Source organism: Vollenhovia emeryi, unplaced genomic scaffold (genome assembly GCF_000949405.1).
Source record: "Vollenhovia emeryi isolate VEMERY1.0 unplaced genomic scaffold, V.emery_V1.0 DF939153.1, whole genome shotgun sequence".
Lineage (NCBI taxonomy): Eukaryota > Metazoa > Arthropoda > Insecta > Hymenoptera > Formicidae > Vollenhovia > Vollenhovia emeryi.
The window spans coordinates 1,545,829-1,571,756 of record NW_011967213.1 but is presented as its reverse complement, the minus strand read 5'-3'; the positions used below and the strand labels follow the sequence as shown (position 1 = coordinate 1,571,756).

The 25,928-nt window shown below is 36.8% G+C and overlaps 4 protein-coding genes across 7 annotated transcripts in view; 2 read left to right on the top strand and 2 right to left on the bottom strand.

The window, feature by feature from the left end:
- Positions 1-3,110: 3,110 nt before the first annotated feature.
- LOC105565362 (translation initiation factor eIF-2B subunit epsilon) lies at positions 3,111-6,014 on the top strand. Its single transcript, XM_012018488.1, has 3 exons — positions 3,111-3,297; positions 3,816-4,548; positions 4,675-6,014. The coding sequence occupies exons 2-3, from the start codon at positions 3,853-3,855 to the stop codon at positions 5,905-5,907; spliced, it is 1,929 nt and encodes a 642-aa protein (XP_011873878.1). The 5' UTR covers positions 3,111-3,297; positions 3,816-3,852; the 3' UTR covers positions 5,908-6,014.
- LOC105565363 (rabphilin-3A) lies at positions 6,004-19,845 on the bottom strand. Of its 4 annotated transcripts, none has more exons than XM_012018489.1 (11): positions 19,053-19,836; positions 15,731-15,838; positions 15,347-15,519; positions 12,901-13,042; positions 10,507-11,037; positions 8,936-9,489; positions 8,688-8,875; positions 8,315-8,574; positions 8,087-8,233; positions 7,418-7,847; positions 6,004-6,372 (listed from the first exon to the last, which is right to left on the bottom strand). In XM_012018489.1, the coding sequence occupies exons 3-11, from the start codon at positions 15,415-15,417 to the stop codon at positions 6,245-6,247; spliced, it is 2,451 nt and encodes an 816-aa protein (XP_011873879.1). In that variant the 5' UTR covers positions 15,418-15,519; positions 15,731-15,838; positions 19,053-19,836; the 3' UTR covers positions 6,004-6,244. The 4 variants fall into 4 exon arrangements, with proteins under 4 accessions (XP_011873879.1, XP_011873882.1, XP_011873880.1 ...); XM_012018492.1 differs by having other exon boundaries at positions 10,507-11,025; XM_012018490.1 differs by lacking the exon at positions 15,731-15,838.
- Positions 19,846-21,275: 1,430 nt separating this feature from the next.
- LOC105565364 (cytochrome b-c1 complex subunit 8-like) lies at positions 21,276-24,105 on the top strand. The gene is made up of 2 exons (XM_012018494.1): positions 21,276-21,834; positions 23,833-24,105. The coding sequence occupies exons 1-2, from the start codon at positions 21,678-21,680 to the stop codon at positions 23,925-23,927; spliced, it is 252 nt and encodes an 83-aa protein (XP_011873884.1). The 5' UTR covers positions 21,276-21,677; the 3' UTR covers positions 23,928-24,105.
- A 243-nt stretch (positions 24,106-24,348) lies between these two features.
- Positions 24,349-25,928, bottom strand: part of LOC105565387 (dynein heavy chain 1, axonemal-like) — an 80,300-nt gene continuing 78,720 nt past the window's right edge. Inside the window, 4 exon segments of the mRNA XM_012018533.1 lie at positions 24,349-24,706; positions 24,879-25,002; positions 25,343-25,524; positions 25,631-25,857. Coding sequence (XP_011873923.1) covers positions 24,489-24,706; positions 24,879-25,002; positions 25,343-25,524; positions 25,631-25,857 — 751 coding nt within the window. The 3' untranslated portion in view covers positions 24,349-24,488.

Below are 25,928 nucleotides of genomic sequence, written 5' to 3'. Positions count from 1 at the left end.
AAATGATTAGCGCAATTTTCAATTGCTGTGCTTGACACCTAGAAATGTATTCATGCATTATTACTCCATAATATTGATATTATAAAGGTCACTGTAACTTATATAACTTAATGCAGCGTCATTACATCCTTCACGTATTTTTTTTTTTATAATTGGATCATTTCGTATTACAGTAATTACTGTTGCATATAATATTAAATAATGATAGATTCATGCATTGCGTTGCGCTCCATACGTTATAAGGTTTTCGGATATATACCAAGTATATTTTTAAGTATTTTACTTTGTTTTGTCAGTGAAAAATGAGCAAGTCTATTTATACACTAGTCTCGTATGTCAGCCATTTATTCCGTTGTCCTTAATGACAATAGTTGCGTTCAATAGAGAAAGCTCCTTTGCAACTGTTGCAAAATTCGTGAATCTGATTGGTGTATGCTTCTATATTCAACCGAGATTAACAGTATACGCCAGTCAGATCCACGAATTATACAAGAGTTGCAAAGTAGTTTTTTCTGCTAACCGCAGCTAATATCAATTTATAAATCAAACATAATAAATTTATTGAATACGCACAAAAAAAGCATAAACTCTGCGCTAACTAAAGAAATAAATATAATCAGGATTTCTCTAACTCGTTTTGATTAAATCTTTTTTTGGATCGTATTATTTTTCTCCCAAATATTATTCCAAGGGATTATAATAGATAAGCGTAAAGGAAACTTGTAATAAATCTAGAAAGCTGTTTTGGAATCTAAAAACATTTAATTTAACATCTCTCTCGATGAGAAATTCATGTTTATTTATCGTTCAACAATTACGAGTTTGGGAATTTCTGAATCACGTATTAATTAAGTGGATCAAATTAAGCGACACACTAATATGTCCTTTTTATAACGTGCAAAATAGTAAAAACAATTTGTACAATGTGAACAATTTCCTATGATTCTTCAGCATTATCTTTTGTAGTCGTCAACCCGTCTTTTATCAGATACGATTTTATTTTTATCACACATGCAGATATGTACTAATTGATTATTATATCTTAAGAGACCAGTGATTAAACCAGTGATTGAATTATATTACACAAAATTTCTCATAATCATGCAGCGTATTACATTAAGTAAAGGAATTTACAGTGTTCAAGATTATAATCACTGTAAAATTCTGAATTGTTATAACGATTGCAACCGATTAACATTAAGGATCTTGGATGATATTGAAAGAAATAAAAAGAGAATTCGAAGTAAAAATTGCTTTGCAATAAATATTGTACTGTTTTACCCTCAAATTTATCTATAGCTCCATTTTTAATGACGCTCATCGATACGTCTAACATTTGATAACTTTTAAATTCTTTGACTAACTGCCCCTTATTTTTATTTTAATTTTATGATTTTTATTATCACTAAACAATAGTAGCGATGGTATAGGATACAACTTGAGAATTATTGTATTCTGTTCTATTTCAGCAAAATTGCATAGAGATTATTCAATTAATCGTCAAATTTCGATGAAACTTTTAAAAATTAACATAAGCGCCAACTGACGATTTCTTGCAATATTTCTAATTATACAATTCGTTGCCTACAATCTTCTTTTCCATTAAGTAAAAAAATTATCCTATCCAACAAAGTACTAGAGATTATTTGGCATACTTAGTTAATCAAAGTTTAATCATCTGATGCACAAGTGTGAAATAATTAAAAAAAAAGTATAAACCAAGTTTTTCATCCACGGGCTTCCAAGATTTTTATGCTTCTTCAGAACATTTCCAAATAAGAAAGAGAGAGAAAGAGACGCGCTACAGCTGAATGAAGCAATAATTAACGATATTAATTTCCTTTTCTTGTTTGATTGGCGGATAGCTCGAAGCCTGCATGCCGAACAAGTAAAGGAAAGTCCTCTATTATGAGATAGCAGGTTTTCATCGTCAAACTTTAATGACAAATCTTTATTCACAACAATTACACGATCTAACAATGAGTTTATTAATTTAAGGGGTAACGAATCCAGTAGGAAAAATAGTGCCGTTGGCTTAAGTTAAGCCATTTTCCTTATTTCCTTACGATTCCTTACGAGAGCCAATCAGGATTCAGCTTTGAGTCACCTGGTCGAAAACTCCGCATCCTGATTGGCTCTCGTAAGCAATTCGGTAGGAAAAACAGTATCGTGTGCCATCGGTTTTAATCGGTGCTTTCATAACGTACGTTTCCCCCAACTCTGGACGCGACGTAAGACAGTCACGATACGAACCCGTTTGTTTTCTCGCGTGTTTTTCGGTCTAAATACAAACACGGGCGAAGAGTCATCGCGAGTGTGTTGTCGGAAACGTTTGCGATTAAATATCGTGTGCGATAGCTTCGGTATTGGCGACCAGTTTCTACGTTCTCGGAATCGACGCAGGTCCTGTGGCTACAAAGTTTTCTCGCCGTTATCCTTTTGTCAAAATGTTGCAAGAGTGCGAGGTATGTGATCGTTCTGTAGTTAAAAACAATGTGCGCCAATTTACATTCCAAAGAATGAAAAACCGGGCCATAAATTTAATAAGAGTGCGACAAGTTCCACGCTGTACCCAGTAAACACCGAGTATCGGTTACATTGCATTTATGTTACAATTTCTAACATTGTTTACATTGTTGAAAGAAATTGTAACATAAATGCAATGTACACTGAGGAGCAATGATTCGCTGGGTCATAGTAGTAGTTCTAATTTATCGACGTGACTTGCCGATAACGATCAAGAAGCGCGCGACACAGAAATGTGTAAATAACAAGCAGAATTAAAACTTTTAACAGTTAAAGTGCAGAATTAAAATTGTTTTAACTTGTTATATACATATTTTGACATTTCTGTATGTCGTGCGCGTTTTAAGATCGTTTTCGACCCAACGGTAAATCACGTCGATAAATTAGAACTACTACTATGACCCAGCGAATCATTGCTCCCCAGTGTACCTGCTGCTCGGCGCTTATAGTCGGTGACCGATAAACGTAAGGTTTTTTAATTATCGACGGTCGAAAAGAGGTATAGATTTCTGCTTTACCGACAATGGTATATAAAACTTCCGCGGTTTTGACGGGTCTCCGGAAATGAGGGCTAGATATGTCGCTGTACGCAATGCACTCCATAAGATTTCGGGTTCGTAATTTGTATTTGGAATTTGGATTTCACTATTTTAGTTCTCGCAATGAACGTTTAAGGTTGCGTCACGTATGTGTTGACGACGCTTTATAATTCCTTACATTCTTATGGAGGCGCGTTCAAGAGATATAGCAGTGGCATCGATTGCGTGAAAGGTAAATTGTGCACAAAAAAAAGGTAAACATGCAAATGTAATTGAATAAGGCCTGGTTGCATCACGTCACGGAATTTTAACTTCGACTTAATTCTGCGTCTCTTTCCAATTGTTTCCTTTCGACGAAAGTTCCGCTCGGGACGTCGAGCGTGCGACACGCCTTCTAACCTAGAAGAACAATTTTTGATCCTGCGGGGTTGCATCATCCCGCGCGAGACCCGATAGTCGGGGCCTTCGCTTTGTACATTACCTTCAAGCAATCGCTTAACTATATAACGTCTATTGGTTCGTCGTGGCCGTGTCGGTCCAGTGATTGGACCGGGAGCCATTAACTAGACTAATAATAATTCCTTTAGACAAAGAGTGAATTAAGCTAAGATTAAAGTTATGCGACGTTGGTGCAACCGAGCATAGGTGATTTGTACGAGCTTTAAGTATCTCGTCTAACCGCAATTACCTGGTAGAACCACGTGTTCGCAACGCGGTCGTCTAAGATCGTGGCAACTCGTCAATTCGCAGGCCGGTTGCAGCTGTAAATCCGGGACCATCCGGGACAATGGATACGAAGATGTGCAAAAAGGACGTTCCGCAGGTCGTTATTCTCGCGGACGATTTCACTACGAAATTAAATCCGGCACAAAATTTATACCCGTGCATCCTGACGCCCGTGATAAACGTGCCCCTCTTCGACTACATGATCGAAACGTTGACGAGGTCGCAGATAAAGGAGGTATTTCTGTACTGCAGTAGCCACGTGGACCTGCTAAAAAAATACATAGAGGAGAGATCTTGCAAGATCTACTCTATCACGATCACCCTGATCGTTTCCGACGGCTGCGGATCCCTTGGGGATGCTCTGCGGGACATCTACACGAAAGGCTGGGTCAGGGGACATTTTATATTGCTTCGCGGAAACACGTTTACCAACACGAATCTCAAAGCCTTGCTCGATGCTCATCGCTTGAGATTCGCAAAGGATAAGGGCGCGGCTATGACTATGGTGTTTCGAAATTTGGGCTCGACGAAGGTTCCTCATCTCAGCAAGGGGGCATCTGTAGTCATGTCGGATAGTAGCGACGATAAAATTCTCTATTATTTTAAATTCAAGGACATTGGCAAGGGAATGAAGGTGGATGTAAACGTGTTTCTCAATACCGACGAGGTTGACGTAAATTCTTGTTACTTGGACACTCATATCTACCTGTGCTCGCCATCTGTCTTGCCGCTTTTCGCCGATAACTTCGATTTTCAGGTAAGTAAAACGAACTAAGTTGCTTTTTCACTCAAAACGTTAGCTCGACCACAATTGTTTCCAATTATAATTATATAATGATGAAACGAGTGTAATGTATGCTACAAAATATTCTTGTGTTTTTAGACCATGGATGATTTTATTCGTGGAGTATTGACGAGCGATATTTTGGACTCGAGGATCTATTGTCAGACGTTAAACGAGGAAGATTACGCCTTGCCAATTACATCGTGGGAGACTTATCACGTTCTCACCCAGGACATTTTGCGTAGATACAGTTTTCCCTTGGCGCCAAACGCTTTCCCCTTGTTAAGGAACTTTATATCCCTGCCGCGGTGCACATATAAGCACGAAACTGCTACTTTTGCCAAGGGTTGTTCACTAGAAAAGGACTCTATTCTCGGAATGAAGAGTTCGTTAGGAAGCAATACCAAAATCGCGAGTTCTGTAATCGCAGATAATTGCACTATAGGTAGTAACGTTAGTATACGTGACTCCTACGTCTTTTCGAACGTTAGGATCAAAGATAATTGTACTATTAAGAGCAGCATCGTGTTCTCGGATTGCATCATTAGGTACAGCAGCCAGATAGATGGATGCATATTGTATCCGGGGGTTGATATTACCGCTCGCAGCGAATACGTTGACATGTTCCTCGAGTCTACATCCTCCGGCATGTCCAAGACTCAAATGTCAGATCTTAAGAACGCTAATGCCGGATTTTCGTACTTCAAGAACCCTGAAGAGTTCAACTACGACGACGACTCGTCAGAGTCGTCTAGCAACGAGGAGAATCTTGCCTGTTACGACACCCCGGTTCCGGACGACATGAATATGTTCTTGTCTGAGGTCATCGATAGTCTGTTGCGTGGTTATCAGGATAAGCTCAAGTGCGAGAATTTAATTCTGGAGATAAACTCTTCAAGGTACGCGTACAACGTCACCGTACGCGAGGTGACTTACAACGTCATCAAGGCGATTCTCAGTTTGCCGCTACATTATCTTTCCGAGACGAAGACTGCCGTTGATAAACAAAGTTATCAGAAGAACCTGAAAATCATGATCACCTATTTTAACACTATTATCACGAATTACGTTAAGAATAAAGATGCGCAGGAGGATTGTTTGCGTGCCATAGAAGACATTGCTGGTACAACCGACGAATTACTGCCATATACGCAACACCTGTTGCATCAATTTTACGACCATGATATACTGTCGGAGGAGAAGATTTTAGAGTGGTATGAGTTTGGCGGCGAGGATGCGGATCCGCTTCATATCAAAGTGAAAAATGCCGTTGAACCGTTCATCAAATGGTTGCGAGAGGCAGAAGAAGCTTCCACGGAAAGCGATGATTAATATTTTGCGTTAAAGAATTTTCATACAAACTATAGCTGTTTATGTACGAATGTATATAAGATTAGATTTTATACGCGTGAATACATTGGTAAAGAATTATGATAGAAGGAAGGCTCGCAGCTTCTTTATTTTCGTATCAACCTCTTAATGCTTTATAATACTTAATTGTTTTGAGCAACGATAAATCACACACAGATCGGTAACACGCGCGCCATGTATACTATATGTTGCGTATGCGTGTGCGTATATCCGTGTAAATGTGTACAACATGTCGACAAAGCCCGCATACTTCGTGCGTTTAATCTTGACCTGCTTTTCGATCGTCGAAACGGAGCTATCATTCCATTGGTACGTCCATCTCCGCCAGATTGTGCCACGCCAAGTGCCGATGATCCGGGAACCTGATCGCGTCCAACCAGTGTCGCAAACGCGCCCCTTTGCTGACGCAACCTAGCATGAGACCGCCTATAAATTGTAAAAGTGCACGATAAGCATTTTATACCAGATCGGAAATAATAGATATTTAAATCTTAATTGTGGGTACCGATAACTCTTTGGCATTTTATTGATTTTGGTTCAGTAATCGGTAATCATACACTGAGAACAATGTCAGATTAAATATCATCGGATAATCCAGTTACAAAATAACAAACGAATACTTATATCCGATTAAATTGTAAGTATACCTGATACAAAATGATCAGTTTTTCAATCACATGTCATCAATAACTGCATTCTCATCGGCGTTGGATGTATCCAGAATTTAATCAGAAAACGTAATCGGAAAAATTAACCACCGGAAACACTACTTCATTGGTTTATCCGATGAAAACTTTTCTCAGCGTAGTTGCGACATTGCTATTCTTTACTTAAGATAGAGAAGATAGCGTAATTTTTCCGAAAGATAAGTGGTAGTAATGCATATATATTAAGGCGAACTGGTAACGCGAATAACGTTTCTACCAATGCAGATTAATCTCGGTTTAATTTCAAATCTTTTTCTAGTTTTAGGCCAGGTTTTATCAAACGTCGCTTAAGCGACATTTATTTAATTAACTTTAATTATTTATATATACTATAATTATTTAATTAATTAATTTTAATCTTAGTTTAATTCGTGTTTGTCTCTAGAGTAACAGTTGGAAAGAAACAAAGAACGAATTAAGCTAAGCTTAAAGTTGAATAACGTTGAAGAATCCGGGCCTTAAAAATGAGAAAAGAAGTAATTTAAACTGAGATTAAAGTTTGATAAAAAAGACAGAAGTTTAACGCGGGCAAGCCTTGTAATATTTCAAATCTTATAATTTCTAATTCTGCTTATAGAAAAACTATGTATACAAATTATGTGAATAAATTTGTTATCATGCAACAGCTAATTAACTTGATTTGTTCAAATGTGTGATACGAGATTTTGAATTGTATCTTTTAAGACCGTAAAAACTTGTAACATTCGCTCAGAACATGGAAGAAAAAGGAGATTTGGAATAATGTGAATAATAGTTCGCAGTACCCAGGTAGTCGTTACTCTTGCCGAAGTCTTTGTCCCACACCGATAGGCATAGCGTCAGCTTCATCAGCTCCGTCAAGCGAGTCGCGAAAACGAACTCTTCGTTCCACTTTGGATTCAGTGTCTTCCGCTTGATGCTCGTGCTCTGCGAGCCGCGGCCAGCCGTCTTCTTCCCGGTCAGCCTTTTGGCAGTAGCGCGAGCGCTTGATGAACACTCTACGGACTGTTGCTGCCGATGATTGTCGGTCGCATCCTCGACGAGTGCCAGTTTGACGAACGGGTCAGAAAACCCGTTGCTGTCCATGGGCAGGAGATTCGTGGCACAGTGCACCGTGACCAATAACGCGCGGCGACGCGTGCAATAGCTCAGACTTATCTGGATCTGCCCGCGACCGCTTGAACACATGCCCCAAGTCTCCTCTTCGTTGTCCACCTACACCAAAATAATCGACACTGTACACGTATCGATGAGAAATGTTCCTTATGTTTTATTGTATATTTTGTCGTTACACAAACTTATTCTACAAACAATTTACGTTTATTTTAAATGAAGAAAGAGCGCTGGCCTTCGTTCACTGTGCTCATACCGAATGTAAAAGTTTATTTTATTACGAATAGTTTGAATTGGATTAATTTGATTTAATTATATATAGACTTTTCTATTTAACATACTGGATAATGAGCTTGCAGAGAAACTTTGTAATGCTTCGTTTGATATGGTAGCAATTCTTGTAAGGGAAATCTCGCCTCTCCCAGGAAATCCTGGCCCGAGGGGTCGTCCTGGATGATTAGGATGTGCAATGCCTTGCCGGTCGAGATCTGATATGAGAGACATTTCTAGCATGTACGTATAATCGCAAACGGATTGACATATCAATGCGTTATAATATTGATCCTTACGTCGGTTTCCGTCGTTCCGTAAAAGTTCACCGTCTCGTTGAACTCGGGGTCGCGCGTCTTGTGCACCGTCTTCGTTCGCAGTCGCCTGCTCGTCGATACCTTCCCGACGGGCAGTATGTTCAGCTTGCAAAAGGGATCGGCTAGGCCTTGTATATCCATGGACCTTAGACGACGTGCACGTTCCACCTTGCACTGGAGGCACTGATCTGCCGGGTCGTATCGCAAGGAGGCTTCGAGAGTTCCATAATCTTGTCCCGTTTCTGTTTCGATTTTAAGATTTCGGCGCTATTCAATGTGTTTGATTCTCCTCAAATTAGACTAAGCCACACAATTATTGATTTTGTTTCATTACTGCTAAGACATTTTTATTGACCTTGTGGATATTCCAGGGTCCTTGACGTCCTCGCTTGGCTGCTGCTGCGAGTGCTGGAAGAGCTGTCTTGATCCGAGCAGGACCTGCTCGCTTCCCGTTCTGCGTTCTTTTCTTGGAGAATCCTGCCTACAGTCTGGAACTGCTCGGCCGGCGTGGTCGACGTCGTCGCTATCGTCGGTGCCTTTAGTCTGCGGAACGACAGTTCACGTAAGTTTCAACTACCATCCCCGTTATCGTCCTTGCCTTACCTGAGAGATTGTACCTGAGAGCCCTTCGATCGGTCTAGAGATGTGGAAGCTTCCTTGCGAGCCCCCTCGGTGTCTTCCTCCTCGTCGTCATCCGCCTCATTAGCCTTCTCGTCATCTACGAGAATATCTTCAAAAGACACGCGTTGCTCCACCTGTTCGTTCGGGCTCCTGCCGCTTGCCCTCGAGCGAAAGGTGCCGATTGAGCCCGTGGGCGAGAGTCGGCTGCATTGAGACGCGATCGAGAGACAGGACTTGTCCAGCCTATCGGAGCTGGCATCCTCGCGATAGCCCGAAGGCGACAAACCATTCGGCCTTCCTCGAGGACTTCGCGGTGACGAGGTACTGGTCGCAGGACTTGAAATTGTCAGCTTGGTAGGGGTGCTTTCACGATTGCTTGACAGATTTGTAGGCGAGTGACCGCGCGTTATTACGAGTCGTCGTGTTACATCGTCATCGGATGAGGAATCCTGAGCATCGGTTGAGTCCAAGGACTTGCATGGGCCGCCTATCGTCCATGTTGACGTCCTGTGACCAGGTCGAGACCACCCCCGTTCCTACATAAAAATTTGTATTAGGTCGATATACCAGAGAACACAAAAGAGAAATTTGTACAAGTTAAATGTTCACGAGTGATGTTGTGTACATTAATAACAGACGTTTCAAAAAATATCTTTTGTGCTGTGCATTTTTAAAAAACTGGCAGCAACCAGGAACCAAGTTTGTTACATTCATTTGTATTGATAGAAAATTGGACAGAATATGTTAGCATAGTATGCGAAAGAAGAAATGGATAAATATTGAGATTGGTATTATTAATTAAACATCAACAGGAGATTGATTGAAACGTGATTGTCATACATGTTTAACTCTGTTATGCATGAAACATAACATGCTTCAGAAAAATGTGATTGCTATTGTAGGATGCTTCAATACTTCGATTGTATCTGTATTGGTAGCATACGATGATTTTATTTCATGTGTAGAAATTAGTGATAGAAATTAAATCTAGATCAATTCTCATTGTTTTAATCAACTCACTCTTAAACAATTGGAATTTAATTATTTTCAGAATAAATTTGATTATCTTAAATTAGTTCTGAACACACGGCTTTAAAGTAATTTGCAAAGACATTCTAATTATGCTATTTAAATCAGTAATCTTGAAACTTTTGGACAAGAAAAGTCAAAATATAATAATACTTTTTAGCGTAGAATTCCTAAAAAATATCTTTAAAACATAAATAACCAGACAACATAGGAAACACTGGCGTAATTTAATTACATCACAGATTTAATTACATAGTTTTTCAGCTTTTTGCAAAGCGAGTTATTCGTGGAATTTTAGTTTTACAAATTTAATTTAAATGCAAGATTTGTTCTCTCATTCAAAATAACTTATATATTTTTTTAATAGAAAGCAATTTTCAATTAATGCAGCGATAGAAAAATAATTAAAATCAATCTTTTTCAATCAATCTGTTTGTATTACATGTTTCAACCGTGTTGTCGGTCTTAATATAATGCTGTAGAAATTTCTTTGTCTTCTTTCGAACTACTGTCTTCGCACGCACCTTCTTCTCCGGTAGAATATACTTCGGCATGCCTTTGAAGAACCAGGCGCCGCTTTTCTTCCACATCTCTCTGGTCTCGGCGCAAATTCGACAGAGGAACTGCTTCTGTGCATTACCATGGGATCTTTGAACGATTCTTTGGACGCCCGCTCGTTCCTGAGCGAATCTCACGACGCGTAACGAACTGCGCGATGAAGTAGTCGTGTCATCTCCGTCGCCGCTCGCTTTCGATGGATTAAGTCTAGTGGCCTCGATGCCGCACTTCTCGCAGATGTATTTGCGGCAGTCTTTGCAGAGATTCGCGCTCGCCCCCAGCACGGCGCCGAACTTTTCGCCACAGAGCGCACAAGCACAGACGCAACGAGCTCCACCGGAGCACCGACGTCCGCAACCACGTCTCTCGTTCGACCTGGTCGACGTCACAATGCACACGTTTCGCTTCATGTTCTCCAATCTCTCAACGAGTCTACCGACTCGCTCTTGCTCCGACAGATCCAGAGCCTCGGCCCTTTGTATCACCTGTGAAAATATCTGCTTGGAACCAAAGATTGGAATCGACAAAGATTAATTCTGACAAAGTTGACTGAAAGACGCAATGCACATCCACTTTCTTGAGAACTTGAAAGTTTATTTTATTTTATTAATTTCATAATTTATTTATATTCAAGCTTGAAAAACTGCATTATATCAGTATTGAATCAAGTTCTTGAATTTTCTCTTCGCTGTATAGATGCGGTTAAATACGTCAATTATATTTCTATTGCCACGTATAAGTTTAAGGCCAGTATTCATAGTCAGATCTTACATTCAAAAGTGTCTCAAAATCGTCTTTAGATACTCCGTAGCCAATGAAATGTCCCGTACAGCATCTTTAGATTCAAGACGGTCTTGAATATAAGATCTGACTATAAATACCGGCCTGAATCCATTTTTCTCTAACATAAAATTCTAAATATATCGAGATATTTTTCAACGAATGACTTTCAATCCCTGTTTGAAACTGTAACCACTCACTGTGGTTTCACAGTGAAGCTGGAAGGAAAGAATAAAAGTTGCATAATTAAGTTAGGTCAAAGAGGACGTGGTTATATTGCTAGGGATACTTTTGTTTATAGGAAAGTAGTAATCAAGGTGTAGCGGGGGTGGCCAGTTTCCAATGTTACTTGGATATAAAAATTTCTCTGCGACTATCTACTTAAATTTACCATATATTAATTTAAAAAAAATACAAACGTAGCAATTTACTGGTTCATTAAAATGCATTTTAATGGTTTACACTTTTTTAAATTGATATATGTGATAAGTGGAAATAGAAGTAGTGATAGTGGAGGTGTAGCGGGTGGAGGCTAGGCCTGTCCTAAACGTCCCCTGAATCTAAAAGTTCTTCTATAACCACCTGCTCGTGTTGAAAAGGCTACCAACTCTTTACTCTCCATAGACATAGTAAATATAGACTGAGCGTCCCATTGAATAAGCTGAAGCTTGTGAAGAGAGAGATAGAGAAGATTTAAGAAGACTTTCTTTCTCTGTCTCACCATCACGAGAAGGGAGAACCACGCCCGTGTAGTATTGCGCAGGCACGATTCTTGTCTTTTACGATGGTGTAAGGAAAATCTTCTCAAATCTTCTCTCGGTGAGTTGCCCAATTCCACCGAGAAGTGGCGACCGAATAAAATCCAACAATTTTTGGAAAGATTTAAACACTTGGATCTTTGGTTCATTAGAACATATCTCATTGCGCCACAGTCGATACTTGTTTATAAGGAAAAGAAAAATTCTTGAATTTTCTCGTCGCTGTAGACACGGCAAAATTCATCAATTATATCTTCATTGACACGAATAAGACCATATTTTTCTGTGTCTGTAATATATGAGAACCTAAATACATCGAGACGATGTTTTTTAATGAGAGAGTCAATTTCAATCTTTGTTTGAAACTCTATTTAACCATTCATGTAGTTTCTCGATGAAGATGGAAGGATAAAAGTTGCATAATTAAGTGGGTCAAACAGAATATGGTTATATTGCTAGGGATACTTTTGTCTACAGGGTAAAGAGCTACGAAATTATTCAATACCTATGTAAATAACTTGGGATGAGCATTCTTGAATATTAAATACATCGCGTGTTACGTTTTTAGTTGTTAAATATGGATGTAAGTCATATGGCTTCATTACTAGTTACTTCATATATTGTCATGTTTTAATCTCACAAATAGCAAATATAACTATCTTTTTAAATTATATAATATTTCCTTATTTAAAAATAAAATAACACGTGCTATAGTTTCACGAGAGAGAATTTTGCTTTTATTTTTGTAATATTGAAATGGTAATCGAAAAATCGGAAGGAAGACCGAAATGTATCGTAAAATGTATTTACTGTGAGGTTTACCTGAATAATAGCTTTCCGTTCATCGTCACTGAGCAAGTAAGATTGTCCATAACGATTGGAACTGCTCGTGCAGGAATTTGGATATTGTCCCCATCCACGGGATTCGAAAGATCCCGTTTTCACAGACCATCCTGTCCGCAATCTGTGTACCAGATTTAAGCGCAATTTATTATTGCGTGTTTTACTCATAAAAAGGTTGTAAAAAGTAATAAAGATATTTCGTTTCCATTTAAACGGATTCTTTAAGGTAGAAGTTATACACAAGATAATTTTACAAAGATCTAAATAAAAAAGGTATCCTCTCCAATTTAAATAACTTTGAGGTATGTTGTAGAATAAACGAAAACCAAATATTCGTTATTTTTTTTACAAGTGCTTTCAGTCCGTTTAAGGACTGAAACAATCCATTAAAGCAGACTAGATACAGATATTTTATTTTGAGAGAATATCGTAAAAATTCTACACTAAAAAATATTTTAGATAAAAGCTTTAACTTAATGCGTTTTATAGCTCTTCATACAGGAGGATTGTTTAAAGTAATATTATTTTCAACATATTCCTACTTTCGAACATTTATATAACATTCTTATTTTTGCGAATTTTAAAGTTATAAAAACAAAGTGATTAAAAGGCATTTTATATTAAATTTATGTATATGTGTGTATAAAAACATTAGTTTGCAATATCGAATTTTTTTAAAGAAACAAGCGATACGTCTACGGCGTACGTACTGTGTATATCATATTACAAAATAATAACAAATATAGATATTGCATAATATACAACATATTGTACGACATGATGATAATTTGTAATTGATTTTTATTTTGTTTTCAAATTTGTTTGATATTATTTTTAAGAATTTAGTACTGCCCGAGAGAATTGTTTACAGAGTTATTTCTTCCAATTTTACAAAAGTGATCATGCCGAATATAAATGAAAAAAATTTATTAAAAAACATTATATCTATAAAAGCATTAAAGGGCATACAAATGTAGCTTTGATATAGCAACGTTTAAATCTATAAATAACAAGTGATTAAATTCGAGTTGAAAGTTACACAATGTAGAAGCATTGGCATTAGCGGATTAATTAAACAAATCTTGATTGCTCATTAAAAAATTTAAATTGTCAAATTTAGGTTTTTCCAAAGAGTCCTCTTTAAAAAGAGCTTTTGTGGTACATGACTTTGTGGACAGATAAAATCACGTATCTGCGTTGTAAAGAGAGTCTGATTAAATTCGAGGTTGAAAGTTACACAATGTGGAAGCATTGGCATTAACGGATTTATTAAAAAAATCTTGATCGCTCGTTAAAAATTTTAAATTGTCAAATTTAAGTTTTTCCAAAGAATCCTCTTCAAAAAGAGCTTTCGTGGTACATGACTTTGTGGACAGATAAAATCACGTATCTGCGTTGCGAAGAGAGTCTCATTATTTCACCCCTCCGTACAAACAGGGAAAATCCGGAGTGATCCCCGAATAAGATTGAGCTTTCCAAAGTAAGCTTGAAAACGTAAACCTTCAAGTTTCGACCCGTTTTGTTCGGATATATTGAAAGCAGATGAAAAGGAAAAAGTATTCTTCTCTCATGGTATTTCTATATACAATATTCAGTTATCAGAAAAGTAAGACAATCGTGTTATATGAATGCTTATGTATGTTTGGAGTTTTATTGAAGACAAAAATCTATTTATTTTGCATATTATAATTTCAACTGATTCTAAGCTCATGTTCGATTTTTACATTATTTTTAACATTAGGTCGAAAAGATTCGGCATTTTTCTCGGTGTATATATCTCACTTTTAAATAAAATTTCTTCTGTCGTGTACACAAAATTACTTATTTTATTGTGCAGTATACTGCACATATACTATGCATGTAACTTCGAACATTTATTCTCGTTGTTACTTTGTTGTATATATGTAATTATATTGTAGTGTATGATGCTGAAAAAGTTGCTGTGTAAGGCACTACGTGTATGCATAGCCGCGGCGCATATTGCACGATATTTACAACTTGTTTCCCAGAAATGTAATATTGTTATATGTAACGCATATGAACTTGGAGCAAGATGCTTTTTACCTTTTGTCTACAACAATTTTGAAATTTGCAAGAGTAATAATAAGAATAGAGATATATCAAAAAGTATATCATTAAAGTGCATTAAATATACATCGTGTGAAATTTTCATCTAAAAGTTTCTTCGCTTCATCGTCTCAACGACATTCGTTAAAAATCAAATATACCAAGGTAACTTCAAAATGTTATTTTAATGAAAGGAGAAAGCATAACAGAATTTACTTTTTATTCTCAACTATTCTCATAATATATGAAATTCTTTCAAAAGAAGATGCTCTCTTCTTAAACGTAGGGAAATGATTTTAATTTGTTTCATTATTTAAGCATTGACATGTACTTGATGTTAATTAATGTTAAAACTCACTTTGCTCGTAATGCTAATTCTCGATCATTCGGGCAAACCCATCTACCACTTCGTGTTATTGGTTCATCCATTTCGCTGCGAGTTATTTTGTCTGCAACGTGCCGTTTGCTCTTCTTTTTTCTTCGCTTTTTCTTTCTCTCTCCGCTTTCTCTCTTCGCGTAGAATCAGTCTGTCTGTAACAGTAAACATGTGCAATTGATCGTATATGTGAGTTTTAATATAATTTATTTACTTATTGTTCGTGAAAATTATATTCGCTATTTACATTTAATATCTACATGTATAAAGTTTGGAATATAATATTTGTCATAATGCAGGAATATATATGGTACAACTTCCAATCGAAGTTTGAATAGAATTGGAACATTAAAATCACACACTAACCTTTAATCTGATAAATATAGTGTTTGTAGAAAAGTACCGCAGCATCCGGAAGCCACATGAAAACCGTTTTTCTCCGAGGCAAATTGAACTAGCACTTAGAAGGTTCTGCTGTAAGATTAATTGTTTCTTCTATTAACTTAATTTAGATCTCGAGTAAGGGCATATAAAGTACAAAGAGTAATTTGTACGTGTGCATATCGCAACAGTATTTTCATTCACATGTTACATTATATACGAATATAAAATACTCATATTTATAATTGTAAAAAATATTTTATACATAAATTCATAACTTAATTTAACTGTAGCCTTTTTATAAATTATTATGCAGAGTTTATGTTTGTTAAAAGAATTCGATAATATTTAAGAAAACTAGATTAAACAATCAGTTAAACAAGAAAAGTTCTCGAAGAGAAAACATTTTTTTTAGATCAGGTCTTTTTATTCTTTGAAAGATTTAAACTCTCTTTCTCCTTTTTATCAACTATAAAAACTAGACAAAGCTCTCACGTTTCTGTAGATATATATTAATAAGGAAATTTTATTATACACAGTTCGGACAGCATAATATAGAAATTTGCACTGAAATAAATTTAATAATGGTACTTATGCGTATCATTTCGCTATTGGATTTTCTTGCAATTAGAGAGAAATTTCAACACGATCGTACTGGAACGCAACCCAGTTCAGCAATTCCGTCTAATCCCGTCATTTCCGAATATTAATGTGTCCAGTCTATGCGCGCGTATCGACACATGTGAACATGTGACGTGAGTTATTATCTTTCTCCCCTCCCGGCTGGCGATATCAGGTTGTAAAAGATTTTTCTCCGGGCGTAGGATGCCACGACTCCCACGTTCTCTCATTTATTTTCCTGTTCGGCATACGATGTAATCCCTGTGTCCTTTATTGGGACTCGGGAAATTAGAAATATTCGAGGAACGACAACGGGAATGTACGACGAGAGATGCGTACTTGGAGTCTCACAGGAAATCTGGTATCGCCTATCACAAACGTGGTTTCGAAATGTGTTTCCGCACAGCGATATTATCGCACCTCGGCGATAGCTTTTACAAGCGAGCTGCTTCAATTGTCGCATATTCGCCGTGTAAAATGAAGGAAACGATGTATGGTATTCATACCAGCCGCTCGATGGAACGGTAGCGTGATACGCTTATATGAAATTCTCATTTCGAGAAAAGAGGAATTACCGAGAGTAAATCAGCACAATCGTAAAAAGGCCGGCTATTTTATTTTGCTATCTCTATTGAAAAAAATCTAGATTTTTAAATGTATGAGATAATTTCTGTGATATAAAATTGAAGCTATATTTTCATCAGTTTGTCCGACTTATTCATCCGGTGGCTCGTTGCTACGTGTTGAAGCATCTCGACATAATATTGGCTTTCAGAGGAGAATTATTCGAGTTATGACATGTGAGAAATATACGCGGGAACGAAAGACATAATGCGTAGCATCACATTTCTCAAGGTAATGCGAACATAACAAGACAAATGAGGTCGCGAACTTTCTTCAACTTACAAAGTTGTATAAATCGATGGTTGCTCCTCAGACCCGGCCATTGTGGTATATTTTGATACATAGCATTCGCACGAACTTTCAAACAGCTTTTACCACAGTGTTAGTCTCATTTCATGGTACTGTAACTTCGTCGAGTGTAAAGCTTTGATTTTATACGCTCGAATTTTTCACCTTTACGTTATGTACTATAAGTAGATTGTCCATCTATCGCTAATAAATTTCAAAGACATACATCAGCAGCCTTGATTTGAATACAGCTCGAGTAATCTATTTGCCATATGTCCAATTACTCTCATAATGTTTGCGGATAATTTCAAAGCTATTATCATTTCAAAGCGTGATATTTTAAACAATGTGACACTATAAATAGAAATATAAAGCTTTCTATGTGTAGAGCACTTTTTTTAAAGTGCGTTGATTAGCATTGGAAAATACTGATCCGAGACTCGGAAGGAAAGCGAGGATCCGAAATTTCTCATACTGTAGATGGATTGGAACGTCTTGTCGTTTCGTCTGCGCATGGATTAGAGCGCGTGGCACTTGCGTTCGCAAATGCAAGTCTGCGAGGTGCAAGTTCCCCGCGGAAAATTCAATAAACTCGCCGCGTCGTCTTGCTATCTGCTGCCATTGTTCATCGCGCGTTACTCGCTATCATATGGTTCACTGCGGTAAAGAGAACAAAGGAACTTTCAACGAAAGTGGCTATATTTGCCTCGCAGAATCGATACTCCCATGGTGCATACCTCGCAGCTCTCTTTCTCTCTCTCTCTCTCTCTCTCTCTCTCTCTCTCTCTCTCTCTCTCTCTCTCTCTCTCTCTCTCTATCTAAGTCTTTTACACTTTTCTTATTACAATGACGTGTATGCGCCGCGCCACGAGCGCGTGTCACGTTAAAAAAGAAATAGAACCGTTGGAAAATGCAGCCAAAAGAACGCGTCGACACGCGGTGCGAGAAGAAAGGAGGTACGTTGAGGTTTTTCTTCGATTTTCCCTTAGCGACTGTCTGCCGCGCGGCAGGCGGCCGCCCCGTGAAAAAAGGAGCCGAATTGTGCGCGATTGCGTTATGTTAATGTCGGCAATCAATCGATGAACGCACGTATCGACATTATGTATGTTGCCTGCTCGCGGTACATCGAACGCGCACGTAATTACGGCCGGCTTATTATTAATAACGAAAACAACCGCAGCTTTGCCCCGTAACTTTCCGCCCGTCATGCATAAGCTTCGTAATTAAGTAATTTAATCCGCTCGGTTACGCTTCCGTGCGCGAAAATTATGTTCACGGTATTTCGTGGATGTCTTTTTTTCGAAAGTATCGCGCGAAATCGATAGAAGGGCAATTTGGCATTTACATAAATGCATGCTCTGCGTTTATCGATCAAGAGCGTAGGTAAATACCTTTAGGGTGTTTATCGATAACGTATCAATGCTTGTTCAACCGTAGGAACAACGAGTGCCAATATTCCATATGTTCAAACATAGCATGCTTACCTACGCTCAAATATTGGAGATGTTGAGACCAATGGAGAAATCGCAGGTTCTCCAAGATCATCAGAAATGAAGCATAAGATTCTCCTAGAGACTACGTTAATTTGGATAGAATTTTTAACGCGACTACACAATTAGCGCGACGTAATTAATAAATGTGTAATGCAGTACCAATGCGATTAAACGTTACATAGAAGAACCTGGTCGTTCCATGGACAAGAGGTGCAACAAAAACGGAAGAAAGAGAGGGAGAGAGAGACAGAAAAAAAGGAGCAAAGACCGTGGAGACTCACGTCATAATCGGCCGCTTTGTAACAGGCTGCAGCTGGTCACGTCGACACGGGGCGCGCACGCGTGCGGTCAGTTGCTCTCGGCAGTTGGTGGCTCCTCGGCAATTAACCGTCGCGCTAATTAGTGCACGCTACCGGCGCCACGTTCCTAATTCCCATCAGGTGGCACTCGGCAATCGCACAGGTAGTCGCTAGGGATCCTGCCGAGCTGCCGCGGCGTCGGTCAGCAGACAAGTGGCTGCTGACCGGGCCAGTTGCTGCTACTGCTGTTGCTGCTGCTACTACTGTCACCGCTGTGCTGTTGCTGCTGCTGCTGCTGCTGGTGCTGGTGCTGCTCTGTAGTATATGGTCGCCACTATCTCGGTAACTGACTCGCGCGCAGTCCACGACTCCACTCGGCATCGGCAGTGATGGGATGCGGAGGGAGAGCATCGGAGGGTGGAAGGTCGGCTTGGGTGGAAGGGTGCGAGAGCTCTCCCTTCGCTCCCGCACGATCCGCAGGGATGTATCAAACCGTCAAGCGTGGAGAAAGGAGGGATACGGAAGAGAAGCGGTGAAAGAGGGTGATCGGGTGAAAGGCGGCGTACAGGGCGGCGGCGGAGGGTGGTAAAGAGAGAGGGCTAATGTAAAGAGAGGGGTAGTCAGGCGCAACAGGCGCGGATATAGATATAAACGCGAACACGGAGGCATATGCCGCCTGCCTCGTCGTCATCGTCGTTGTTGTCGTCGACACTCTGCCATGATTGAAACTATCCCGCGCGCGTACTGACTTTTCAGCGTATCAGCCGCGGCTAGATAATCGTGCAAATTGAACGGCGCGTGGCGGCCAAGAAGTAGGACATTCCACGATGAATACGACCGGCGGTCTCCATACAAAGCGTTATCGCGCTGGCTAGTAATTTTGTTAAAACGTTACCGTACGCGCAGCGAGCTGAAAGAATACGCCCGCGAAAGAAATAGTATAATTTGTTATTCGGATATATAGCTCTCCTTATCACGTTCACTTATTTGTATTGTTAAGGTCACTGATATTTCTTATTACAAGATATACTTAATCGACAGGATACATAACTGATTACACACCTATTTTTATCTGCTGTTAGAGTCTAGCCTGTTGATTTTAATTTCTTTTTCTGAATTAGGAGATTCTCACTCACTCACTCACTCTTCCGCCCCTCCCTCTCTCTCTGTCTCTCCTTTTTTTCTCGCTCGCTCTGGAAACTGACGTAACTGTATCGAATGGAATGAAATATAAAGCGGATTTCTCATACGTCAGGCTGGACTATGTGTAAACTTCGTAATCACATCATTGTGTATATGTGTGTTGTAAATGGCACGTTTGCCGGCGTGCACGCCGATCGAGGCAAACAGGTGTCCTTGTGCTATATCGTACTTATTGACGTATCGCACCTCGCAGCCGCCGTGATAGTCTGGACGCGGCACGGAGGGTCGATGATCAGGGAAAGTCCGATTCTCACGAGCCCGCAAGATTCTAGGTCACGCAGCGAAAATTTTACGCGCCGTCGCGTAAGCATGCGCCGATTTTGCCACGTGCCCGTCCCTCTTATCATCCCGCTGCCGGAGGCACAGAAGTCTCTTGCCGAGACCGTGTATTCATTCTAGAAGACAATGGTCCGGATGATAAATTAAGTTTAAAAATGATTTATTTGTAAACTGTGTGTTCCGTTTTTTTTTATTTTATATTAATGCACAATTCAATCAAAATGATGGCAGATGAAATGAGCAAGTTAATAAACTGGCATATTTTTCTTAACAGGAATTGTGTAATAAATTTAATCAGTAGTTGGTATTAATTGATAAAGGCTAATATGTTTCTCTCCTATAATAACAATATTGTAATATTATGGTACATAAAAATGACACGTATTGCTATTTTTCGAAAAATTTGAATATTTTAAACATTTTTAGATGAGAATACGATGGCTAAAATTATACAATAAAATAAATTTCTGAAAAATTTTATATATGTATATTATCTCAGCAATGCTTATTATATTAGAAAAGGATATATAGACAAAATATATAGACAAAAACATAAAAACGTGTGGGAATATCAAGATACGTCAATCTTATTATATTAAAAATTTTAGAGCTAATACAATATGTTTGTTGAGATATATGTATGTATATGTATGTATTATACATATGTTTCTATGACAAATAGTATATATGTATATGTATATTATTCTATAATAAATAGTATATATTATATGTTCAAAGAAGATTGATCGATCGATTGATCAAGCCTGCAGGGATACGATTTAATTTAGCTGATCCACTAATTCTAAAATGATCATACACAGCTTCGCACTAATGTCTGTGATCCTTTGTTGTAAATCCAGGATTCGGAATGTAATGCTTCATCGTCCTACGGCATAAGAGCTCTCTTCCATATCATCACATTCGTAGTTAGTTTTACCGATAGTTATTGCTCTTATTATTTGGTATAGAATCAAATAAGAGTGCGCTTTACGTCATATTTAATTCGCAATTGTCTTTTTCTCCCTTCTTTTGTTTTAAAAATAAAGAAAAATGTTACAATGGGAGCCGCGATAGCAACGCATCAAGAATAAATTCCTTAATCTATTCTGTTGCAATTCGTGCAAAATGGGTTTGGAATTTGGCAATTTACCTATTCGAATTCGCAGAATCGCGTATTACAGTTTATCGCCGTTGGAACAACGAGCTTGGGCAAAATCGATAACGCATGGAATCCCCAATTTACTGAACAGAGCAATGCGTGCGCTTCCAACGATGCTTCCAGGTGTGCATTTCTATCAAGACCTAAGTATTTTACTTACATTAATGACGTACAGATTATAAACAATATTTTAATATACTTAATTTTTAGAATTGCATTAAATGTATAATTTATAAATTCTTAGAAAGGTATTAACTAATTGTAAGATTCTAATTAAAATGCCTAAATATAAAGAATGCATAAGTGGCAAGCTGCATGAAAAACAAATAAAAAGTAAAATGTAATCAGATTTTTAAATTATTTTTGTAATCAAGCAGTTTTTGTAATCAAGCAATCAACTAAATTATATTGTTTGATTAGTAATATATTTACCCATTTACCAATTTTTGATGATTTATTAATTGTATCCCCACTTACATGTTAAAAAAGTTTATAATTATAAATCTATGTAGATTTTAATTTTCAAAATATTGGTTTCTGATATTACAATTCTTTTCTAGAATTAATTGGAACAATATAAGACATATCTGTGTGCGTGAATAGTAACGATCCAATTCAATTAGAGAGGTGGAAAATTTTAACTTCATAAAGCCACTTGTTTACGTGACTATAATCCTTTTACAATCTAGATGCAATTGTTGATTGTATTGAACCATGAAATTTATTTTGTGCCTACGGCACGTACTTTTTCTATACTTCTGCTGTTTCATTTTCCTCTCTCAAAATAATTTGATTGCACAAATATTTAGAAAATATAAAATAAACAAGTAAGCCTCGTGTTAATAAAATTGTGTGTATCTAAGCTTTTGGCGAGCCTGCGTGCGTAAAATAAATCACTACAATAATAATGATATTACAAGCATATAAATTCAACGTATAACAATGCTTCAGTTTTATGAAAATATATAAAAATTTTCAGACAAAGAAATATATCAGATATTGAAATATTTTCGCTAACAATTTTGTATTGGTATACATATTTTAATTTTTATAAATTCGTAATGCTAGAAATCCTTAATTGGAATGATATCAAATAATAATATCAAATAATTTTAGTACCAACATAAAAAATATCATTCCTACGCTGATAGTTTTCTGTCTTTAACTGAAATAAAAATTAATCTTTGAACCCGTTGAAACAGTAATATGACGTCATGACAAATACGTATATGTATATTTGTTCAATGACCACGATGTTGTTAAATATTGAATTAGCATTACATTACTATTCATAGCACAATTTCTGTCTTTATGTATGTTTTATATTTGCATTATAGAAAACTAAAAAATATTACACAATGTAAATAGTTTATCAGTTTTAAAAATACATCATATTCAATTTTTATAAATAAATAAGAACCAATTTTCACGTAGCATTTACCAACGTTCGTGGTGTTAGCGTGTAAATCAAAGAAATTAAATTTTTAGCATTTCAGTGATTTGATCTTTAAAATACCTATTTTTAGAAGATAACAATTTGGGTTATTATTGCAGTCTGAGAAGTTAAAGAGAAATTTTATGCAAAATATATTTATTGTGCCAATTTTGTCAAGAAAGCTAAAGCTATTTTGCAGATTTTTAAATAGGAAACTGTATCATCAACATAAATAGCGTTTCCTAATTCTTTTGCAGTTTTGAATATTTTTATATTAAAAAACATGCTTAAATTATATACACATTTTTACAATATAATTTATATTTTGAACATGTACATGTATATATATGTATATATATTTTTAAAAGAATATATTCAAAAGAAGTCGTGCAATTGCATGAGAGATAGAAAATTTATTTATTTTATTTTAATAACTTCTTATTTGTCCAAAAAAAGAAAGATGTAAAATATTGTTATATTGGAGAATTATTTATTGAAAACTTACATATATAATTTTCAATACTCGTTATATAATTTATAGAATTTTATTTTTAGGAACCATTTTGTTATTCTTCCGACCGCCAATTCTATGTATAACGCAACTTGTCTTGAAGTTCTATTTTATTTAACATTTCCTTCCTTTACATAATTGTCCTCAATTGTGTTCTCGATATTTTTTATTTCAGGTTTTATAATGTCAGCTGTGATATATAAATGGTCGACTGCAGCGCATGATCAATATAGTCGCAAAGATCCCAAATTATACGAATACGACAAATAAATGCAAGGCATTGATTAAGCTATTTTTAAGTTCAACAAGCAAGTTTTGCATCATGAATAAAATATCCATTCAATATTGTTGTCTGGTTGAAATTGTTTTTAAAATTTAATAAAAGCTATAATAGAAATAAAATATCTCCTTAAATTGTTCATTTATATTACGTATCTTTACACATGAGATGCACATGTAATATAATTTGTTTTATAAGATATTAATAAAATAAAAAATTCATTTGTATACTTGATTATTTATGTTTCTACACAATTATTAATTACTGTAATAATATACAATAAATTTATAATGATTCCTTGATTTATAGAATATATAACTAGAACATAGTTTTGTACAAATAATATACTTTAAAGAAAATAATAATAACACGTTTGAAAGATTTTGTAAATGTTATCATTGAAAAGCACAGTTTCACAATAGAAATTTATTTGGGACAATCGGTTGTTATATTATAATAATTATTATAATGGTTATAATATCAATAACATGCACACGAAATTACTAACAATTGTCAATCATAAGTCACAAATGCTGTAACAGAGAAATATATTAATAATCCAAAGTACATATCAATGCCACTCCTCTTTTTATCCAATGTGATTGCGGCTTATCAATTGGAATTTCCATCTTTAGAATAAAGTTTGTCGAATGTCCCATTGTACTTAGAGTTCCAGAGCGCTCAATGGTTTTGTATACAGGGCATATATAAATTCCATGAAGCGAAATTACGTGATGAATTTCTGGTAACAAGAGAACCGGCGGCATGTCTGGACAACAAGTGAACAGTACCGTGTCATGTAAACGAGACTCGGACCGACTAAACAATATAATTTGCTAAGCGAAGCACGTTATTTGTATTTCATTAGTTTAGTAATATAGCATTTAATAATTTAGCGTGAAATTAACTTTAATGTAATGGCAACATTATTAATACTTAACCGATGAATAATTCCTTTGGTACAGACTCTACGAGATAGTTTCCGTCCCACCGGCAGCCTTCCAGGAAAAGACCATAAATGACGCAGCCATTCGACGGCCTCTGCGTTGGTTTGGAAGACAAAACCTACGATATGTAACATTGTACACGACTTTGTTCGAAATATATTCATTTATCGATTTTGCCAAGACTAGTATAATATCAAATTTTTGCAACGACGATTCTTGACCATTTAACGAGAATTAATATTAATTAGATTTATGCTTATTATCAGTAGATTAATTATAATAATTTATCTGTAATTACTATAAATTAAAATTTATTCAACTACAGTAAAATCTCTTAAATAATTGAAAATGCCTGTCAATTATCCTCACGTTTATTTTCTCGTAGTTATTATTATAATATATGTTACACGTCAATCATGTTGACCCATCAATAATTTAATTAAAGGCTGAAAGCGTACCTTGAAGCTGAAATCGATTGTGTCGATGGATACTACGTGTTTGCGCGCGAAGTTTTGTAACGTGCCAATTAGAAAGGCTTGAGGAAAATAAAACCCAGGCAACCAAAATGCAGACGGTATACCTTCATCTTGCCAATTGCTTATAAATCTAATTCTTTCCTTTAAATCGGCAAACCATCCGGCTAATGAAAACAATAAAATTTATTTGTTGTAACACAACTAGTCTTGAGAATTTAATTAAAATTATATTACGTATTGATTGATTCGTAATCGGGTAGATCTTCTTACCTAAAGGTTTTAAAGACGGATAACTTTTGCTTTGCCAATTCACGGGTACTTTATTATGAAAAAGACTGGTTGCCATCATTTCAAGCTGTTCCGACATGACGACCAAGCCTTTTAAAGCTTTCAGAAGATCTTGCAACGTTGATTGCACGCTTTCGAGTAAACTGTTATATCGTTTGGCCTCTTGTAGTAACACAGTGTTAAGGGATTCCTCGTACAATATAGGGTACCTGAAATTCAATTTAGTTTATTTACAGATTTAATAGAAAGATTTATCTAACTTTTTCGCAGATGCTATACT

Coding starts and splice junctions, on each gene's coding strand:
- LOC105565362 (XM_012018488.1), top strand. CDS start 3,853: ATGGATACGAAGATGTGCAAAAAGGACGTTCCGCAGGTCGTTATTCTC. Junction 4,549..4,674: donor CCGATAACTTCGATTTTCAG/GTAAGTAAAACG, acceptor TTGTGTTTTTAG/ACCATGGATGATTTTATTCG.
- LOC105565363 (XM_012018489.1), bottom strand. CDS start 15,417: ATGGATGAACCAATAACACGAAGTGGTAGATGGGTTTGCCCGAATGAT. Junction 8,876..8,935: donor TCTCAGGTACAATCTCTCAG/GTAAGGCAAGGA, acceptor GTCGTTCCGCAG/ACTAAAGGCACCGACGATAG. Junction 7,848..8,086: donor CTCTGCAAGCTCATTATCCA/GTATGTTAAATA, acceptor ATTTTGGTGTAG/GTGGACAACGAAGAGGAGAC.
- LOC105565364 (XM_012018494.1), top strand. CDS start 21,678: ATGGGTTTGGAATTTGGCAATTTACCTATTCGAATTCGCAGAATCGCG. Junction 21,835..23,832: donor GCTTCCAACGATGCTTCCAG/GTGTGCATTTCT, acceptor TTTTTATTTCAG/GTTTTATAATGTCAGCTGTG.